Consider the following 21,491-nt stretch of genomic DNA (forward strand, 5'->3'; position numbering starts at 1 on the left):
GCCCGGAGGCTGCTCCCGAGTTGGCCAGCGCCTCTCGGGCAGCAGGACCGGGCCCGGGCAGCCTGCCCTGCTGGCTGCACCGCTCCCGCTCCCTGACCACGGCCCCAGCCCTTCGGGGGACACGGTAAAGCGGGCGCGTGGGGGGTACAACAGCTCAGCGACCTTGACCTTGAACCCCCGTTGTTTCATCCCCTGAGACCAACACTGCTCCCACCTCCCTTCCGTCCCCTCGCTGTGACGGGACCTCCGAAATGGAGACTGGCGAATCAGTGTGACAGACAGACACAGACGGACGGACAGACGGACAGACGGACGGCCGAGGCTCTGGGACAGAGGGGTCACCCCCGCCCCTGGCAGCATCGGGCACAGGGGTGAGAGCCCGCGTCCCCTGTGTAATAGCCTGCTGAAATGTGAAAGGGTTAAAGGATAATTAAAACCTGAAACTGGACAAAGGAAGTCTATACCTTAGGCCTAGTTTCTGGAACCCCTAACCGCATTCTGTTAATCATGAAACTTGTAACAATGAGCTCATACGCTAACTGCCAATTTTAGCCTGTGTAACCCTGCTGGCCTGCGTGGCATGAAAAATAATCAATTGTATATAAGCTGAAAATTACTGTTTGGCCATCGCCCATGGGAACACTGGCTATTGTCCATGGGAACATAGGCAATCACCCGTAGGAACATAACATTCTAACACAAGCTTTCTGCTTCTGTACTTCCTGCTTGCACAACTGACCAGTGGGTTGACAGGTAGCGAATAGGAGAAAGATGGACCTTTGTGTTTAAGACAGAATGAGGAATGGGATTTGGGGCTTAAAAACCTTGTATCTTGGCATTTCGAGGCTGCTCCTTTGCAAGGACAGCCGCCGGCTAATAAACTGTCTCCTGGTTAAGAGCACTCAAGTTGGGTCTGGTTATTCTGGACACAACACCCTGTAGGAAGTAACCGTGCGCCCTGGGAAAGGCCCGGCCGCCTCCCGTAACCCAATCCCCGCCTGGACGGCGGTGAGAGGGGGCGGTTTCCAGCACACGCCCAGGACGCATGCTCGGGGTCACCTCGCAACCAGCCACCCAGCTTGTTGGGGGTGACGAGCACCCCGGCCTCGCCCAACCCTAGGCTTTCGCCCGGATAAAAGCCGGGCTGCGGGCGGCTTCCGGACCAGCGGGAGGCCATGGGGCCGGCGGCGGGGCAGTTCCGTGCCCTGCTCTGGAAGAACGGGCTCTGCAGACTCAGGACCCCGGTGAGTGTGGCTGCCCGGCCGGCTGCTGCCCGCGGGGGCGGCGGGGACAGGAGGCCTGGCCCAGCCAAGTGTCTGATCCCTCAGGACTGTCGAAAAGTCCAGGCCAGGACATCCGTCCGAAAAGGGCTCATTTAGAAAACTCTAAAAAAGTAGGTGAAATTTGAGCTATAACTGGTGTTTTGGGGCATCTCATAAAATCTAAGCTGTGAATCCTCCGGTCGAAGGGACAGAAACACAATTAATGCATAAATAGTGAGTGCGGGGCCCCCCCAGAGGGAGCCGCCGCGGTCTGTGTCCCCCCAGAGGGAGCCACCGCGGTCTGTGTCCCCCCAGAGGGAGCCGCCGCGGTCTGTGCCCCCGGGGCTGGGGTGACGCCGCGGTCTGTGCCCCCAGGGCTGCGGTGACGCCGCGGTCTGTGTCTCCGGGGCTGCGGTGACGCGTGACTCTGTGTTCTCTTGCATCGAACCATTAGTTCACAGGCTTGGGAACTGTATCAGAGGACATCGCCAGGCCCTGGTGCGTGGTGGGAACGGCTCAAACCGAAGCAGGGGAACTGCTTTGGGGTCGCCCCGTGGGCGTGCGAGCCGGTGGGGTCGGAAGCCGAGGCTGCCGCTGTGGACACACTGCCTTTGTTTCTGAGTCTGCCGGGCGAACAGCACCACGTGGACGCAGCGGGCAGTGGCGCGGGCCTGCGGGACGCCCGCGTGGCCTCCGTCGCCAAGGCCCAGCGCGGCGTGCGGGGCTCTGCGGACCAGGGCGTCGGTGAGAAACAAAGTGGTGACTTTGAATCCCATTTTGCTGAATTCGCATCCAAAATAGTCTCTTTCCTCCCTGCAACAAGGGCAGCGTTAAGGGGGCGTTTTCTTTCCCGCGAGAGGGTCGGGAGGGGTCAGGTCGGCTGTGGCTGGAAGTCTGATCGCGCCCGGCGTCAGGTCAGGAGCCGAAGCTTCTGGCCCGACCGGCCGGTGCCTCAGGGTCTGAGTTTCACGACCGGCGTGGGCTCCACCGACATCGCGTTTGCTCTGGGCGCTGAGCCCGTTGGCCCCTGAGCGAACGTTATGGGGGAGCCGGTTTCCCGGGCCCCCTTCCCGCTTTTCTTCATGACTCGCTGAAACCCCAGACGCCTCCGTCTCCCCTTCGCTGGCAACGCTTGTGTGGTTCCAACGTGTTCGCGGTCGTTAACGCTCCTGGTCGAGCATGCGCGTCAGACACACAGCGTTTGTCGTTTACTCGGTGGCCGCTTGTTTACATGGTGACCCCTGCCCGTCCCTCTTTGCCCGATGTTCTCTCTGGCATCTGTCACTGCTCCCGCAGGGGCACGTGCTCGCGTCAGGCTGACAGGCCCGCGGAGTGGACGCTCTTTCTGATTTGTTTGCCATCGTCCCCCGCAGCAGCCAGAGCAGCGCCCGGCACCCACAGGTGTCCGACAGCAGGGGTGGCTGAGTGCGAGGGGAGATGGGGGCCGCCTTGTCGCATCTCTGCTCCGTGCTCTGTGCTGGGAGGGCCAGGCCGACGTGCCCGCCCTCGGGGAGCTGGGGCTGGGGACAGGGAGAGGCCACGGAGCGCACGCGGGCGGGCGGCAAGTCGGCTTCTGAGGACACCCCTGCAGGCGTCCACGCACCTGGTGATGCTGGCACAAGGTCGCTCATCACAGCAAGAGAGGAGAGACTACGTGAGGGGCTTGGCCCGAGACGGGCAGCCGGCCGGACGGCCACCTCCGGCTCTGCCATCCCCGGCTCCCCGAGTCGGCTGATTTGTGTTTTTGAATTTAGTTTTCATAATGGTTGACATGCAACACTCTGTTAGCTTCAGGCGTCCTGCGTAGTGCTTAGACATTCGGGTACCTTACAAGGTGACCCCCGATCCGTCCCGTCACCACCTGGCACCACCCTGACTGTCATCCCTGTGACCTTACGTCCCGTGACTGTTTTATAACTGACGATTTGTCCTTAATCCCTTTCGCTCGGTTTTTCTCCCTACGAAATGAGATGATTTGTGAGGAAGGAATGAGTGAGCGTGTGTCACCGCCTGGCTGGCGAGCGGGCGCCGCGTTCTTATTTGGACCAAGTACGGAGACGGAGGAAATGGGTGGCCTGTGACATGGCAGGGGGACAGCCCCGTGGAGAGTGAGGAGGGAGAGAGGAGGCTGAGCGGAGCGGGGGGTGAATGCGAGCGTCGCGTCTCCTCCTGTGACGGCCCCCGCCAGCGGCCTGCAGGGCCACCTGCGGCTCACGGCTCCCTCCCGTCCTGCGAGCGTCCTGTGTCCGGTCTGTGTCGGCCTGGCAGCTTCCTGCCCACGGAGACGGGGCCTGGACGCAGGGTCGGGATAAACGATGCGGCCGAGGGATTAAACGGCCTCGAAGAGATGTTTATTTAGTGAGTGACTGGGCACCGTTTGTAAGGTGAGCATCCTACTGAAGGGAACTCGTCTGTTTCTATGTACTTAACAAGCTCATTTGATTATATCTTAGTGTCATAGTTCCTTTATGAAGTGTTTATTGTGGGCATTTCTAACAGAAAAATAAAAAGGAGCGTACGCGATGGATGCCCAGGACACGCGCTGCCCGTCTCCACTCGGCTCTGCGGGCGGTCGAAATGCCGCTCTTCTCAGAAAAACATCAGTTTAAACAGAAAACTATTTCTGTGATGATTTTCATGCCACTTACTGTTTGCATCTCGATTTACGGTTATTGCACAAACAGCACCGTAACCGTGAAGAGAATGTTACGCTCGTCTGAAGTGTCGTCGCCTCACGCGGCGGCTCCTCCCGCTCCCTGGCTGCCCTCGGGCGTGCAGACGCGCCGTTCTGGCCCAATTTAAGTCGTAGCCCTGGGGCTGGGTTTCTGGTCAGGTGCGGACGCCCGCGTGTGGGCGCGTCTGCGAGCCAGGCTTCCGCACGCACGCACGGCGTGCTCGTTTCGTGTTCCACCCGGCTGCAAACCCGCCCACCTCGGGCTCTCGTCGGAGCAGGTGACCACCGCGGGTGCTGATGCGGGGCCTCCCGCCCGGCAGCCTTCGGGCCTCACGCTGGAGGCAGGAGCGGAGCCAGGCCCCAGCCCCCTCCCTTCGCGGAGGTGGCCGTCCTCGGGTGGCGGTCCCTGTCCCCTGCATCTTGTAGCTGAAGGCCTCCTCTCTGTCCCCTCCTGCTCCCGCTGGACGGGGCCGATTCCTTGTACATGGCGTCACCCACCACCGTGCTGGGCTCGCTCAGGTCCTTGCCTGTTAATGAAGCTCGTGCAGGCCTCTGGGTCTGACAGACTTCTCCTGGGGACTCGGCTAGGGGACGGGGTCGGAGCTGGGTCTAATGCAAGGACGTCATTGTCCTGAAGGCCCGTGGTCCCCTCCACAAACCTCCGCCGGCCAACATCTTACTAGGAACGAAATTCTGACTGGCGCCACCACGCCCCAGGCCCCTCGCACACACAAACCTGTCCTTGCTTTAAAAGGCCACACGGAGGGTGAAACGCACACTTCCTCCTAGGCACAGGCACAGATTATGGGGTCTTCACCGGGGCTTCTGGCCTGGCTCCCAGGAGGCCCCCGAGGCTGTCTCAGCTGCACACCGGGGGGCCCGCCACTCAGCACAAGGCCAAGATCCAGCCTCATCCTCCCCGGAGGACCCCAGTGAGCCCCCCGGGCCCAGGCTGCCTCTCACATTTCCTGTCTACACCCCACCTTAGGGCCTGGTCCTTAAAACCCATCTGGGAAGTTAATTTTGTTTTCTTAAGCCTACAGAGAGCAAATTCTCAAGCCAAGCTCCAACTCCGTCAAACCTCGGAGCTTGTGTGCATGCATGTGAATCATCCTTTTATAAAACAAAAACCACACATTTTTTTGAGATTTTGGTCCACCACTGAATCCGCGCGCAGAAAACCTAATTCGATGTTAAAGAAGAATTTCCTTTGGAAGCAATTAACGTGTTGGCCATGATTTCTGTATTTTTCTGAAACTGCAAAAGATGATCGATGTCGAGCCCCAGAAGCCAAGCGGCTCTCATTTCTTTTGGAAATTGCTTAGGTCTTAGAGGCTGAGTTTTGCTGGTTTTGTATAATGGTAAGTTGTCACCTATTTGCTGCCAGATCTGCTCTGCAGGTGTACTAAGGTCGTGAGCTGGAATTGGGAGGTCAAAGGTCAGGAGCCTGCGAGCTCTGATCTGCGGGTTGGAGGGAACCCGACGAGATCGGCCAGGCTGCTCGGGGGCCGGCGGGAAACCGCCTCGTGAAAAGGCGCCGCGGACGCGGGCATCTCCGTGCGCTTCTCCTGACCGCCGTCCATTTCGAATTCAGAACCACGGGAGATTTCTCTCCCCTCGTGCTTTTCAGAGGGTTCAGCGGTCGGCTTGTAAATAGAAAACATTTTTCTAGGTTTAATTAGAGTTTGACTTTTATTTCGATATCTTCAGAGAAACTTCCCAGTTATAAGATGTAGAGTTTTACTTTTTTAATGATGTTGTTTCCATTTGAAATTGAAGATGCATATTGCCATTGATTTTATGAATGGACCGATAAATAGTCATAATTTCACAGTTACAGCTGATTATTGTCATTTAGTCTGGAAGGTCCTTTAAATCATGGAGGTCTTTATGTATAGAAGAAACACACAGATGCTATAAATAAAAAGATTGATAAACGGATTGTATAAAAGATTTAGACAGTAAAACAGCAAATAAAAAATTGGAAAAAACATTTGCAATATCTGAAGCAGCAAAAGCCCGAGTTCTCTAAAAACAAAACAATAAAACAGGAAACGATGATTTACAAAACAGTAAAAAAAATCAATAGAAAAATGGGCACGAGGGAGAATAAGGGGTTTATAGACAAGGAATTGTACGTACTTAACTTATGAAAAATGCTTGATCTTAATAACTAAAGAAATTATTTTTTGCATATCAGTTTGGCAAAACTTTGACAGAAATTTAAAAGTTCATTCATCTCAGATGCTATTGAGAATAATTAGAATAAATAACGACTGGTTGAGCTTTTGTCGAGGGCATTTTTGTTATATTTCTCCAAATTAAAAATCTAAATTAGAAATCATATTCACTCTGACTCAGGAATCTCATTTAGTAATGACACCTCAGAGGTGTGCTTGGGAAAGTCAGCCAAGCAGGAAACTCATGATAGCTTTGGCCCCAACCGAAAACCTTGCAAATCTCCATAATTGGGTGATCGACTTAATAAATGAAATTCTATGCTAGATTATTATGTGGTCTTTGAAACAACGAGGCAGAACAGTAAGTGCCACTATGAAAAACTGATTTTAAAAACATTAGTTATGTGTGTGCATGTGGTGTGTGTGGTGTGTGCATGTGTGTGGATGTGTGTGGTGGGTGTGGTGTGTGCATGCGTGTGGTATGTGTGGTGTGTGTATATGTGTAGGTATGTGCGTGTGTGTGCGTGTGTGTGCGTGTGTTTAAATGAATTAAGAAAACTGCTCAGGTCGTGTCTCCTCTGGGCGAGGGATTTTACTCTTGGGAAGGGCTGAGACAGGCAAGACGCGGCCGAGGCAGTTCAGAGCACGGAGGAGCTCAGTGGCTGGAAGTTCATTTCGGTTCACAGCATCGTGACGGGGAGCCTGGCGGGAGGACCGTCCTTCAGCGGTGGGCCGGGCACCCTTGACCCCGTCTGTGCTCACTCGCGCTTCTGTTTGTGCAGCGCTGAGTGCTTTGGCTGTCTCGTGTTTGGCTATAAAGTTTTGCATTTGTAAAATGATTTGAGCAGCAGTCGATAGAGAACATTATCCACCATAAAGACAAGTGAAGAATGATGACAGTAAAAATTATCTTATGATAATTAAGGACTTCCTATTAATTAGTTTTTCACTGGCTATGCCTTGCAGATGGTGCTTCTTTCCCAAGTAATTGTACGCCATGTGTCAGTGGAAGTTCATTTTCTTTTGGCTTTGAAAATTCAGGATCATGCAAATGATTGCAATTTTTATGGGTAGCTCTTTTTTAGTCTGTGTCAAGAGATTTGACTGCAATAATCTGAGTTTTAGGAGTTTGTTCCAATCTCAAGAAAATAGTTCAATAGAAAAATGATATATACATAAAAATATCCACTGATAGGACAATGCGAATTACAGCCTATCCATTTGGTAAAAATGTCATGCGACCAGGAAGATGAGAGTTATGAACCTCATGTGGCAATGCTGGGAAATATTTATAAAGTGAAGGGAAGCACGGGCCACCACCAACCCTGGGAGAAGAGACAGGTTGGGAATGTTAAAGTAATTAGAAAAATAAACATAATTTGTCAGAGCGTGAGAAATATGGACGAAGTTACTTACTGGTTAATTTCTCGAGTGTCACACAGTACACAATAAACAAAAATGTAGAGAAAAGGGAAGGAACAGAAGTCAGGTCTGGTGGGAGGAGGCCAAGGGGTGACACAGTCATAGATCCGAATATGGTGACGTGTGACCTGGGGCCTTCCCTGTGCGCCCGCCTCACATGATTGTTCTCAGAGGCCCGTAGGACGGATGGCAATGGCCTCCATTAAAGGAGGGTTGGCGGGACAATGTACCACCCTGCAAGGGACGGAGACGTCCTAACGCTTTGCAGTTTATTCAGGCACTAATCTTTTTGACAACTTCCCCAGGTCCTTTCCCTTGCTGAATTCTTCTGGCCATGTATCCTGTTCATGATTCTGACAGTGCTTCGTTTTCAAGAACCTCCAAGACACAGAGACGATTGTAAGTTTCACGTTGCCTACAAAGCTCTGGAGAAAAATGCAGCACCGTCTGCTCTTTGCAGACTCCGAACTCTGAGCGGAGCGCGTGGATCAGGGTCCACTGCAACACGCAGTGGCTATACTTCTGGGGTATGCGCCGATCAGCACCAATTTGCACTTCTTCTCTTAAGAATGATATGCACACATTTGCTCCATGGAGCAGATGGCTGTATTCTTCTACCTGAGCCGCCTAAACGTGGGCACATGTAGATCACCACTTTAAATACAGACGGTAGAGGAAGAGGTAAAAGGTTCGGAGACATATTTCAGTTTCCAGCATGCTGCTGCTGGTGGTGGTGGTGGTGGTGATGGTGATGGTGATGGTGATGGTCGTGATGGTGATGATGGTCGTGATGATGGTGGTGGGGATGGTGATGATGATGATGGTGATGGTGATGATGATTGTGATGATGAAGGTCATGATGGTGATGATGGTGATGGTGGTGGTGGTGGTGGTGGTGATGGTGATGATGGTGGTTGTGATGGTGATGATGGTGGTGATGATGATGGTGGTGGTCGTGATGGTGGTGGTGATGGTGGTGGTGATGATGGTCGTGATGATGGTGGTGGGCATGGTGATGATGGTGATGATGATGGTGGTGGTGGTGGTGATGGTGATGATGGTGGTCGTGATGGTGATGGTGATGGTGATGATGATTGTGATGATGAAGGTCATGATGGTGATGATGGTGATGGTGGTGGTGGTGGTGGTGGTGATGGTGATGATGGTGGTCGTGATGGTGATGGTGATGGTGATGATGATTGTGATGATGATGGTCGTGATGGTGGTGATGATGATGGTCGTGATGATGGTGGTGGGGATGGTGATGATGATGATGGTGATGGTGATGATGATTGTGATGATGATGGTCGTGATGGTGATGATGGTGGTGATGATGGTGATGAGGGTGGTGTTGAGAGGGGCGTGGTAATTCTGAATCATGCAGCTGTGGGCCGACAACCATTCTGCCTTGAGATCTGAGAGCTGACCTTGGGGGAAAGGTGTTAGATGTATGTAAAGGGCTTCTTTCCTTTTTTTTCCGTCTGAGTGTTCAGATCCCTTTTAAGTTAATAGCAGGATTAATGCGCTAGCACGAAATTGCACGTCGCAGCTCTAAGCCGGCTGCCTTCCGTTTCCAGGACCAGTTACGTAGACCCCTTCCCTCCTTGTGCTTCCGTCCAGGTTATTTGCAACCACGGGATCTGCCCAGCCGGGGGGTTTTCCCCTTCGTCCAAAGCCTCCTGTGCAACACGGGGTCGAGGTGCGGGAACAGCAGCCATGCGGGGTCGACGGAGCACCGTTTCCGGTAAGAAACACGTGCGTTCTTTTCCGAATTTGCGGGACGCTGGTGCGAAGTAGGCGTGATGCGCTTAGTCGAGCCGCAGTGACTTGGGACAGGGCAGAGATCATGAGAAGTACAGAATCTAGAGTTACGAGGAAATCAGTCTTATTAAAATCAGACTCACACGGTAACATCTGTTGACTGACGGCTGCTTTCCAGTCGGAGGTGTTCCCACTGCCGTTTTCAGAAGCGCAAAGTGCTGGCCGACTAGAAGACGCCATTTGACCTAACGGTTTGTCTTCTGTAGGTTAAAACTCTGACTTCAAAATTACTTGCTCAGCCAGCTGTTCAGTTTGGTGCCAAATGCCCCCCAAACAAGTGTGTGCGTGAGCCGCCCACTGGGGTTTTCCTGCTGTGCTATTTTTGGCCAGAACCCTGTCGTTTGCTGAGATCACACGAGAACAGTGGTCATTTACCTCTTCCTACATCCAGCCACTTCGGTGGAGTAGGTGACAGGTAGGCGTCTGGCTCTGACGCTCCGTGGTAAGCCAAACCGTGGTCGCCTGCGAGGAGGGGCCGGAGGTATTTCATGCGAGAAGAGTCAAAACGAGGGGGAGTTAACTTAGGGGATCCCGAGGGCTCTGGAAACCTCTGAGCAAAGTTAGGGATGTGGGGACGTGTCTGACGCATCACGACGTGCGAAACGACCAGGTACGAATGATCTGGGTTTTGTACTTCCTGCCACGAAATAATCTAAGACATTTAAATGTAAATCAGGTTAAAACACATGATCTTCATCTTTCGATTTTAAGTTACAAGAAGGAAATGAAAAGTTCCAGCTAATCTTGGACACATCTGGTTTAATATTTATAAGTGGTGCTTGCATATTTTCTGAGATAGGTCATACTGCGAAAGTATTCAAAAATAACTTGGAAATAGCCTAAAATCACAGCCCTGAAATAGTGATCTGTTGTGTGTGTGGTGGCGGCGGGGGGGGGGAGGAGGAAGAAGGCGCACAGAACCGTGTTTCTGGGAAGAACGGAGGGGTCGGAGGCTTGTCAGCGTTTCCATGCCAGGTGTTATATAACCCTTCTTTGCTCAGAATGTGAGACTTCAGAGCTGATCAAGTGGAAAAAAGCTGGGCTTTGTCCTCGGACGATGCCGGGCCTGTCCCTTTTAAGCTCTGTGCATCTGTGCACCCTATTTAACCTCTCTGAGTCTCTTTTTCTCACTTACCTGCTTCGAGCGCGGCGAATATTAAAGGCCAAGGGCACCAAACCAGCCGCGGGGCGCGGGCACTGCCCCGGGGGAGGCGGCCACAGCGGATTCTATTGCTCTGCTGCAACGATGCTCTTTTCCCCGTGGGGAAATAACTCTCCCTTTCTCCCCGTGTGCCTCCGCGGCAACACCCGCATTTAAATGTGCCGAGCGCGGGGATTCTAACGCGCCCCGCAGCACGTTTGAGGATGGCCTCCGACTGATAACCCGGCCAGAGCCGCCTCCTGTGTAGCAGCGCCCGAGGCCGAGGAACGAGAAATGCAAGATGGGAGAGGAAGAAAATTCTCGAGTGAGGAAAGGGGTCCTTACGGGCGGGGAGACACGCGGCCCAGGTCACCTCCGGCTCCCGACGCATGGTTTCTCACGCATGTTCACGTCGGTTCAAGCGGAAATCCAGCTGACGCTCAAAGCCACGAATAAAAGTTCCCTCTGGTCGCTTTGTGGGAGCTGGCTCAGTTTACACACATCTGAAAGCGAGTTTCCATTTCGAGTCTCCTGAAACAGCACCGTGACTTCGGCTCGAATTCCCACGCCCTTCGAAGCTCCCCAGGGAAAGCTGGCTCTGGGCAGAAGGCCCGAGTGTCATCCGACCGGGGTTATGAGCATGTGAATCGCTTCCCCGTTCCTGGCTTTGTCGCAGAGCGTCCCCTTGGCCCTTAGGAGGGGGCTTGGGAGCTGCCCGGGAAGGAGCGGTGACCGCAGATGAAGCGTGAGGAGTCGTGCGATGGGAACGCGCTGCCTGGACCCGCCCTCCGCCCCTCTCTGCGGCGAATCCGTGCGAGGCCGATGGCTCCCCGCGGATGGCTCCCCGCGCCACCCCCGCCCCACCCCAGGACATTTCCCACTTTCAGCTCCGGGCTTTGCGTCCCATCCGTGGCTGAGTAGCTTTTCACCCTCAGCCCTTCCAGAATGTTCTCTTCATGGCTCTGCCCACTCATTTCCCACTATCCTCACCTCCTTATCACCGACTCGCTTATTTAGTTTTTCATTCTCAGGAGCGCTCAGGCCCGAGGGCCTTCTTGGCGCCCCCACCTCCTGGCCGCTGATGGCCACCTGCTTCGTCACCTCACCTGCTCAGAGCCGGCTGCCGCCTCAGCTCCTGGCTTCTCGGTTTGCTTTCTATTCTTTAGACGCGTGTCTCCCAGACCTTAGTCTCTGTCGAAGGAACGCAGAGTCAGGCGGCTTTGCTAGAAATAGCTGATAAAAATTTACTCAAGGGCCTTAGGGTTTGCAAACCGGGCACGTGACCAAATAATACCCGGAGGACAGGGACCCTGGGGCTCTCGCGGCCAAAGCTCTGGAGAGAATCCAGGCTGTGCTCTCGGTCCGACGTGGCCGGTGGTCGGCACCCTGGCGTCAGGTGGTCTGGGTACATGAGCATCCCTTCCTTGGTTCTTCAGGTTACCTGGGATGTGAGGTTCCCCCAGGCACTGACACAGGGCCGGAGAGCTCAGAATCCCGGTTCCCAGGCAGTTAGGACGATAGTGATCGTCCGCTCTCGCCCGACCTGCTGGGCTTCAGTGATCTGGCCGCTCGACTGTGCCGACTTCGGCACGTCATTCTAGTTTCCCAGCCCAGCGCCCGCTTCCCTGCAGGCAGCAGAACCCATCTCCCTTCTCCATCCCACGCAGCTGAGACGTGGATCCTTCTTTCTTAAAAGGCTCTTCTGACACCGACGAGTACTGACATTAGGCACAGATGAAGGAGTCACAGGGGTGAGTGACACACAACAGGGTGCCGCATGCTCCCGTTTGCCAGCGTCCGCTCTGCGGGGCCGGTCCCGCCCCGCGCCCCCCACTGCCCGGTCTGAGCAGCTCCTCTCTGCACTGTGGGTCCATGTGCCCCCCGTTCTTCCTTTGTAGATTTCTCTCCCGGTAAGACTTGGTTCATACTCGCACCAGTTTGTCTAAGGGATTCTTCCCAACTTTAGGTCATAAAGATAATTTTCTGTATTATCTTCTAAAACTATTATAGTTTTTCCTTCCAATGTGAATCTTGACTTTGTTATGTCAGTCAGTGCTACCGGCTTTTGAATATATCCCTTAGAATTTTTTACGTTCGTGATTATGTCATCTGGAAATAGAGTTTTATTTCTTTCCTACCTGGAAGATTACATTTCTTTTATTTAGAGTTTAAGGTGTTCTTCTGTATCTTACCCCAGCCCCGTGAGAGGGGCGCTCGATCACTAGTTTGAGGGCCCAGAAAGAGTTCATTCGCCTGCCAAGTGGCCTTTCCTTGACCCGCTCATTGCAATCTTTGTTGTGCCTTTCATCCTGGCAACTTGATCAAAAACCAGAGAAAGACCTGGACTCAGGGAGAAGGAAATCATGCTCCACCCGAATCTCATTACGGAGCTGGGATTTCCCCAAGGCTCTCGAATTCACCCCCCACCCCGCCAACCACATCGGTATTTTAATCCGGGATTTTCTCTGTGTTTCTTTGGCCATAAACACTTTCACGTTAGCAACAGCTCGTAGTCAGGTCTTAAGGACAAATTAAGGTACCTCTGAAATAAGAATGCGAAAAACAATATAAAAACAGTTCGTTATTCTAGGGGCCTCGCCCGGGGACTCGCCTGGAGTGAGGCGCGCGGGCTCCGTGCTCTGAGCACCCTGGGGTCCCAGGAGAGACCCTGCATCGCGGTCCCCAGCTGCCAGGGGCCCCGACAAAATGGTTATTTTTATTTAAGGCGAGGCCATGACGGAGGTGATAAGTGATCTTTTGTGCTTTTGGAATTCTGTCCTCCTCAAGGCGAAGGCCCCCCTTCCAAAGGTGGGGTTTGGTGGACTGTGCCGTGAGGCCACGGAGCCGGGCTCGGCGCCCTGGGCCTGGACCTGGCTCTGCTGTGTCCACCTCGCTGCTGTCAGCAGGTCGCCTTGAGTCTCAGGGCCTCGCTGCTCCACTAAGTGGAGGCGACAGGAAACGCACTGGGCTTGTTTTGTTCATCAGTGATGTTGGTTGAACCTGCTCTGACTTGGTTTAGGTGGTGAAAATTAAGCAGCATTTGTGGGTGGGAGGGTGTGAGCTCTGTCATTTCACGGTAGATTTACCTGCTGACAACTTACTTCGTTTTCACAATGTTCTCTAATTTCTAAAATAAAAGAATGGGGATTTCAAAAATCTAATAGGTTCTATAACTTCCTGGTCAGGAAAAATTTCCCCTCACTTTACTTTTTGTCCTCTTGGAAATGCCGAGTGTAATTGGACACCTAGTAATTTTAACAAGCTCCCAGCAGCCTGTGAAATGATTTCCTATTTTATTTTGATTTTGAGATTAGATGTAGACAGGGTGGACGGTGCCGATTTCAAAGCTTATGAGACTATTTCCTCTTGTTTACTAGTAAAAAAATCTTTCCTCACATCCATGATGTAAAGTCGAGAAAAATATAGTGATTGTGTCATCATTTCCATTTAGGGTCACAGAGCGTGCGTTGAGGCTGGTCCTCGGGTCAGAGGCTGTATCAGAGCCCCAGAGGCGTGGGTCGGGGCAGACTCCTGGGCAGCCTCCAGGCGGCGGAAGGAGGGGCCGGTGGTGTGCCCAGGTGTGCCCGGGGTCTGCGTTTTAATGAGCAAACTCAGCGGTCCGTTGCATGCTCACATCCGATGGCTGCGCAGGAAGCAATTTTCAGGAGCCCCATTTTTAAAGATGACAGGAAACCCTTTCGAAAACACGTGCTGTTATGCCTCACCCTATTTTCTTATAATGGGACCCATTTACATTGCGTCTGGTAATTTTCTCGTGGAGACACTGCTCCGATGGACGTAATCGTTCACACAGTTTATGTCCATTACGATCGTCTAGCAGTGAGATGACTCGAGGCTAAAATCCAACGAAAGGCCAGTGGAAACCGGAGAAGCTGCGTCCCGCGAATGCGGCGGGGACGCCACGTTTAAGCAAACAGGACAGCGGAGGTCCCAGAGAAAACGGACGAAGGCCGCGCGCGTCCGGCCTGGGGCGGCCGCTCCTGCGTGGGACCCGTGCGGACCCCCGGCCTCTCCCCACGTGCCCGGCGGGCGGGTGAGCTCGGGCTCGGCGCCGCCGGCCACTTGGCCCGAAGCCTGTCCTCGTGGTGCCCACGGCGCGTTTGGTCCAGTCAGGGCTGCGGGACGCACAGACCCCGCAGTGGCTGTCTCGAGCCCTCTGCTGTCGCCAGGAGCTGCCCAGCCCTGGGACGAGCCACGACCAGTGGTCGGCGAGGCCGGACGTACAGAGAATGACAGACGCGGTGAACGCAGCCGAGTCCGGCTCATGGATGTCCCCTCGGTCCGCGTCCAGAGTGGGCGCGACCCTGTCCCCTTCCGTCCCTCTGCAGAGCTTTCCCCTGGCCGCCTCTTTCCACCCTTGTCCTAACGCTGCCCCCACCCCGAGCAGAGGGCTCTTTGAGAATCACATCAGACCGGGTCGTCCCTGGTGGAACTGGTCCCAGCCGCCCACCGCTCCTGTGCCCACGACTGACCGGGCTCCGTGTCGCGTGGCCACTCCACACGCCGCGTCTCTCTCCCTCTCTCGCTCTCTCCTCAGCGTCCCCCCGCCCCTGCCCATGCCCCCGTTGACCAGCCTGCGCCCCACCTCTTCCAGCCGGGCGACACCACCGCCCCTGAGGCCGACCACGACTGCCGCCTCTGCGACAGGCTCTTCCGCTCACTCCCTGTCTTACCGAGTCTCACGATCCTCCTCCTGGCATTTGCTTTAACCCGCGTGCTCGCCGCCCGTCTCCTCCGTGCACGTGGCGGTGCGGCCTGCTCGGGCCACTGGTGTCATTGTCCCCAGGGCCTGGCACAGGGCGCGCTGCGTGACGTGTGGAAAATCAATGAAAACAAATGATTCGTAAACACGTAAAATGCCTAAACTTCACAGATCATAGAGAGACTGAGAACAACTTTCTAATTTTAAGTTAGCAAAGTTTTTAAAAATGATAGTGTTCATTCTGGATGATGGGCAAGTGCCATGGGTGGTCGGGGCGTGGAAAGGGTCCGCGTGGTCCGCGTCTGGGGGACAATGACCGCTGTTGGTATCGAGAGTCTCGGCAGCACCGAGTCGCTCACTCCTGCGAAGAGTCACGTTTGGGGCGCTCACTCCAGATGTTTGAAGTTCATCTAGGTTCCAGGCCGCGGCTGGCCGTCCCGAGATCAGCGACCTGGACTTTCTACAAGAAATGCAGGAGCTGGCCGAGGACATTTACGGAGTGATGGGCAAGGCGACGAGCTTACAGAAACTTTGGGCAGAAGGATCCCAGAGCCCTGGCAAGTGAATCGCGCACCCTATGGGGCCCCGCCCGGCTCAGGCTGAGGCCGGCCTGGCGCTGTGGGGAGCCGTGCGCGCCAAGCTCCGTTTACCGTTTACCCCTCACCGCTCCGGCCTCCGACCCCGTGGACGCGGACGCGCCTCCTCCTGTGCTGACTGAACTAATATGTCTGAAATTTTCTTTGTTGTAGATTCTTCTTATGGTGCCGGTTTTTTAACAGTAAGTATCTTAACAAAAATTTGAAACATAGTCTTCAGAGACATAATGTTTAACTTGGAAACACTGGTTCTAAACTTAATGATTTCATTGTTAGCAACACCACACAGAAACCATATTTGAGAGCCAGAATCACTCAGGAGCAGGCTTGAAGGACGAGCTTTGTTTTCTCCATCAGGGCTCTGGGTCTAGGGGCAGACACACAGATGGACAGACAGACGCACGGACACACGGACACACACATGGACACACACACGGACACACACAGACGCACAGAAACACAGGGATACACACGCAGAAACAGACACAGAGACACACAGACACATGCGGACACACATACCACACACACGACCACACACATGGACACACGCAGATGCACAGAAACATAGATGCACACACAGAAACAGACACAGACGCACACTGGGACACACACGGACACAGACATACACAGACACACATACGGACACACACACCACACACATGTACACACACAGACACACAGACACACAGAAACACACGGATACACACACAGAAACAGACACAGACGCACACTGGGACACACACGGACACAGACATACACAGACACACATACCGACACACACACCGCACACATGTACACACACAGATGCACAGACACACGTGGTCTGTAGTTTCTCATTCCAAAACTGTGTTGGCAAAATATCGTTTTAGCCGTAAGTTTTTATTTACCTTTCTTCAGACGAAAATTCTGGGGTGTGCCGTCAAAAACAGCCCCTTGGGTGGAGGGGGCGGGGGAGCTGAGGATTTCTGTGCGAGGAGGTGTTTACTCACTGACACCGTGTCGGTCACGGTCATGTTCAGTGGTCTGTAGTTTCTTATTCCAAGACTGTGTTGGCAAAATATCGTTTTAGCCGTAAGTTTTTATTTACCTTTCTTCAGATGAAAATTCTGGGGTGTGCCGTCAAAAACAGCCCCTTGGGTGGAGGGGGCGGGGGAGCTGAGGATTTCTGTGCGAGGAGGTGTTTACTCACTGACACCGTGTCGGTCACGGTCATGTTCAGCTGCAGTAACGGACGCCCCAGCGTAACGATGGACATTCCACTTTCGTTCGTGCTCGAACAATCCTTCATTTACTTCCGAGATCTTTCTCTGTCTTAGAAACCGGTGCGGCGTGTCGCAGAGACGGGCTCCCACCTCTCTTTCCTTGTCCATGCTTTCACGGCTTAAAGAAAATCAGCCCAACAGAATAGCTTACGTGTCTTCTGTTGACGACAGCCACGTAGCAGGCATGGTCTCTGCCGCCAGGGGGACGATGTTCTACACCTTCGTCCCCGCCTCGCAATCATTTAACCGATTCATGAAACTGAAAAGGGAATCTTGGTATCTTTTTCCGTCAGCGGGATCTCAACAAGGCGGAGGAGGTGGTATCGAAGCTGGAACGCCTTCAGCAGCAGCCTCACGTCTGGGCCCTTCTGCGTTCGCTGCCCAGGCTGGCCGCGGGCGGAGTCCCTGCCGATGACAGCGTCCGCAGTGCAGGTCACCTTCTCCGGGCAGTCTCAAAGTAAGTTCCACAGGGAGGTATAGCTGAGCCTAGCCGTGCGGGTTTTCCTCGTCCTTAATGAGAAAATACAAATCTCTGAATAATTGATACAAAACAAAAATGCAGGGTGCAGTGTCTGGGACCCTTGGTCTCTGCCTGTCCCTGTGCGGCGCTGCCCGTGAGTGCAGTGGTGCCGCTCAGAGCCCACGCTCCGCGATTTCAACAATTAACGTTATGCCGTTAACGTTTCGCGTGCTCCCGTACTCATCAGGTGGTCATTTTTACTGGCCGCGTAATATTTCATTCTGGTACCCTACCGTGCACCACGATTTACTTGGCAATTTATAATTGGCCTTTTGATTATTTCTAAGTTTTTCACTGCTGGAGATGCGGCACGAATGTAGTAATTTAAGCTAATTCCTTCATCAATGGCGGTGCAGCTGCCTGAGATATCGCCCAGAACCAATAAGCTCGGTTCTCTCAGTGGGGTGGTTCAGTGTCTTGGACCGGCTCCTGCCATGGATTGACCCCATGTTACCTGAGCGTCACCTGTGAGGGCCTCGTCCCGTAGTGGGTTTTCCGTGTTGTAATAACCCGGTCTTTTTCTTTCCAGTTGAATTTTTTTGTGTAAACCTATTGTGTGAATATGGCATTTTATGAGTAAATGTTTATGTTCTTTTAAGATTCTTAATTGTGCTTATTACATCTGTTATTAGTGTGTTGCGTGGGCCTCTTCCCCAGCCTCCAAGGCAGCTCTCACCACTGGGGTGTGCACCCCGAAGCTCAGGGTGGTTCAGCCCCTGGCAGGACTGGCGTCCACATGCACGCACACGGGGCCCCTCAGGGACAGCCAGAGCTGGGGCAGCAGGGGTGGGTGGTCTGAGCTGGGGCCGGCTGTGTGCTTGCTGGTGCCCAGCTCCGAGGCCCGAGAATTCTCAGTCTGAATGTGACTTTCAAGTCGTTACGAAGGCGCATTCGTCCGTGTGGGAAGCTGGACCGTATTCTGACAGTGGTGGTTTGATGTGTAACTTAAATATTCGAGCGCGGGGGGTGTGCTCCCCTCGGTATTCCTGGCCCAGGCTGTGAATGTCAGCGGGGGCAGTGACAGCTGAGGGCTCCCGGAGAGGGGCAGCATTTGACATGAGGAGACATTGGTGGTGGTTGTTGAATCGTATCAGCTCCAGCATTAAGTTCTATATTTTATATGGTGACACGATGTCAAGAAAATCCGCATTTGTTTAGATAAATCTTTGCATGTGGAACCAGCGTTCGGTGACATTTCTTGTACTCTGGGGATATCTTCGGGCTACGAAGGTGCCACAGACGTCCCTCAACGAGAAGGTCAAGAAAAGCAACCGCTTGAAGCACGACTGACGTGTTGTTGGTCTCGCGTTGCTGAAACTTAGACCTATTCCCACTTCGGTTAAGTGGGTTTTCTACCTTACAAGTTTAAGTATAATTATTGATGAAATATGATATTAAAAACCACACTAACACTGCGTGCACGTGGACGCCCCCAGGCCCCTTGCTCTGTGAAACAGTCTGAAGGCCGCTGACTGAACGTGACAGCTCAGCCCCGTGGGTCCAGGCAGCGTGGGGGGCGGGGTAGGGGCACGCACCATGCCCTGCAGCAGTCGACTGGCTGTCCGAACTTGAAGCGGACAGGCTGAGGCTCGCTTGCTCTTCTGAGATGACAGCCCCTTTGTGCCGTGGCTGCCTGGCTGAGCATAGGAAGGCTCCTTGGTGCAGCCAGCTGAAACCCGAGTTCTGCGTCGAAGGCAGAGAAGCCGAAGCATCAGGTGTTTCGTGACAGGGACTGACTCTTCCGTTTAGTCCCTCGTCCAGGGAGTTGGGGTCGCACTGAAAGCCACCACGAGTGCTGATGTGTAAATGGCCCAGCCGCATCCCGCACCGGGCTGGGCCCGGTCGGTGGCGTGTAGCTAAACCTGGAACCGTTTACGTCCCGTGCTGCCGGCCAGCTCACGTCGCTGTGATTTGTTCTGGTTCCAGGCTCTTAACGTCGCTGGAAGATTTAGGCTGGCTGCCACGCGACCCCACCTTTGCCAGGGTTTCCGAAATCGTGCTGAATGTGACCATCTCGACGTTGACATTCCTGCAGGAACGTGGAGTAGCAGCCACCGGTATGCGTGCCCAAAAGCCACCGCGGCGTTCCGAGTGTTTCACTAGTTAAATTTATCAACAACCAACAGGGCTAAAAAGCTGGTCAAGAAAATGATGTAATTAAAATATAAATGCGCAAGAGAATCTTGTTACTAAAAGACAGGCGTAGACTGAGAGTTTGGAAATCTTAACGGAATTTGACTTTCTACCGTTGAAATTCTTCAGGCGTTCCAATAAGAACGTGATTTTGAATGAGAAAACAGCTGATCGTAAAACTCTCTGACTGGTGTCCTGTGAGGCTGACCTGTCACCGGCGCTGTGGCTTAATCTTCCCCCTGCCCCGAGTGCCTGTCAGGAGGAACGATGGGAAAAACGGGGTGTGAGAGGTGAGGGGGGCGGAGCTCACGTTTGTCACGGCCACGGGCTGAGTGGGCGGCCGTCCCCTGGGACAGGAGCAGGACACTCAGCTCTGTTCCCGACTCAGGGTCATGGCCTCGTTTTCTCATCGATATCTATCTACCTATCTATCTATCTATGTATCATCTATCTATCTATCTATCAATCATCTATCTATCATCTATCTATCTATCTATCTATCTATCTATCTATCTATCATCTATCCATCTATCTATCTTCTATCATTTATCATCTATCTATCGAGTTAACTAATATTCCAGGCCTAATGACAGAAAGTAAAGAGGTCAAGAAAGAAATAAAGTATAAAGGCAACAACCCTCGAGACATTTCCTGGGGCAAATATTTGTAATTTTTTTACTTACAATTGCAGTGTCACTCACTCCTGAGACTCATTCCCAGGCATAGATGCAAAAGTCCAAGAGGAATTTGGATGAAAATAAACGCTTCTACGATGTGCGTGATTTCCTGTGAGAGCCACATGGTAAAACCAAGAGAAACTCTCTATCACTCTATCATCTATCTATCATCTATCTATCTATCTATCTATCTATCTATCTATCTATCTATCATCTATCATCTATTTTACAAATATAATCACACGTGTATGTGTGAGCTGTGCCGCGTGACAATCTGCTGCACACGCACATCTGGAATAACTCCCGTGACCCCCACAGGCAGGTTGGCTAACACGCCGCACACGGTCACCTTTCTGGGACCACGCCTGAGATCTCAGCAATTTTAGGCGCACAGCGCCGCGTATTAATTGTTGTCACCAGGCCGTGCGTCCGGCATGTCCTCGCCTTATAACTGGAAGTTTCGACCTTTTGACCGGCATCTCGGCCCCTCGTAACTAACGGCTGTTCCACTCCGTTTCCGGGTGTTAGTTTTTGACCTGTCAACTGGACCTGGACTTTTGACTTTTAATTCTCTCTTTCCATTCTGAAAAGTGGAAGGCAGCTGGGTCCTGGAACTCACTGGGAAATGACAGAGTTCAGGATACGTGGATGAGCAGCTTTAGTCAGTAACACGGCTGGGCCACGAGCCCGAAGCCACTGATGGGGCCTGTCCCCTGCCGTCCGCACACCGTGACGGGCTCCTGAGGCGAAGCGGTCAGAGACGAGAAATGAAGGCAGTTTTTGTGGCCTTGAGGAGTCCCTTTCGCAATGCTCGTCCTTAGCTGTGACTCACTGGCAAGTGGCTAGAAAAATCCCTTATTTTAATTACATTCTTAAGGGCAATCATATTTCCAGTCGTAAGGTAAATGGATTGTTGCAATCTGGAGGCTGAGCAAACACCTGAGCTTCCTGACGATAACGAGTTATTAAAACTGGGGTCACCGGAAGATTCCAGGAGGGAGGCAGCCTGTCCGCCTCCACCTCTGGGCTTCGTTCTGAGCAGAAGAGACTCAGGTCCCGCTGCCGAGCGGGAGGAGCCGG

General features: G+C 53.2%; 1 protein-coding gene across 1 annotated transcript in view; it reads left to right on the forward strand.

Annotated features, from left to right (window-relative positions):
- Nucleotides 1-1,065: 1,065 nt before the first annotated feature.
- Nucleotides 1,066-21,491, forward strand: part of ABCA13 (ATP binding cassette subfamily A member 13) — a 147,718-nt gene continuing 127,292 nt past the window's right edge. Inside the window, exons 1-7 of the mRNA XM_025046516.1 lie at nt 1,066-1,244; nt 7,844-7,937; nt 9,159-9,282; nt 15,629-15,780; nt 15,973-16,001; nt 17,375-17,538; nt 19,528-19,658. Of these exons, the coding sequence (XP_024902284.1) occupies nt 1,176-1,244; nt 7,844-7,937; nt 9,159-9,282; nt 15,629-15,780; nt 15,973-16,001; nt 17,375-17,538; nt 19,528-19,658 (763 nt within the window). The 5' untranslated portion in view covers nt 1,066-1,175. The remainder of the gene's footprint in view (nt 1,245-7,843; nt 7,938-9,158; nt 9,283-15,628; nt 15,781-15,972; nt 16,002-17,374; nt 17,539-19,527; nt 19,659-21,491) is intronic.

The sequence above is a fragment of the Pteropus alecto genome, unplaced genomic scaffold (assembly GCF_000325575.1).
Source record: "Pteropus alecto unplaced genomic scaffold, ASM32557v1 scaffold214, whole genome shotgun sequence".
NCBI classification, from domain to species: domain Eukaryota; kingdom Metazoa; phylum Chordata; class Mammalia; order Chiroptera; family Pteropodidae; genus Pteropus; species Pteropus alecto.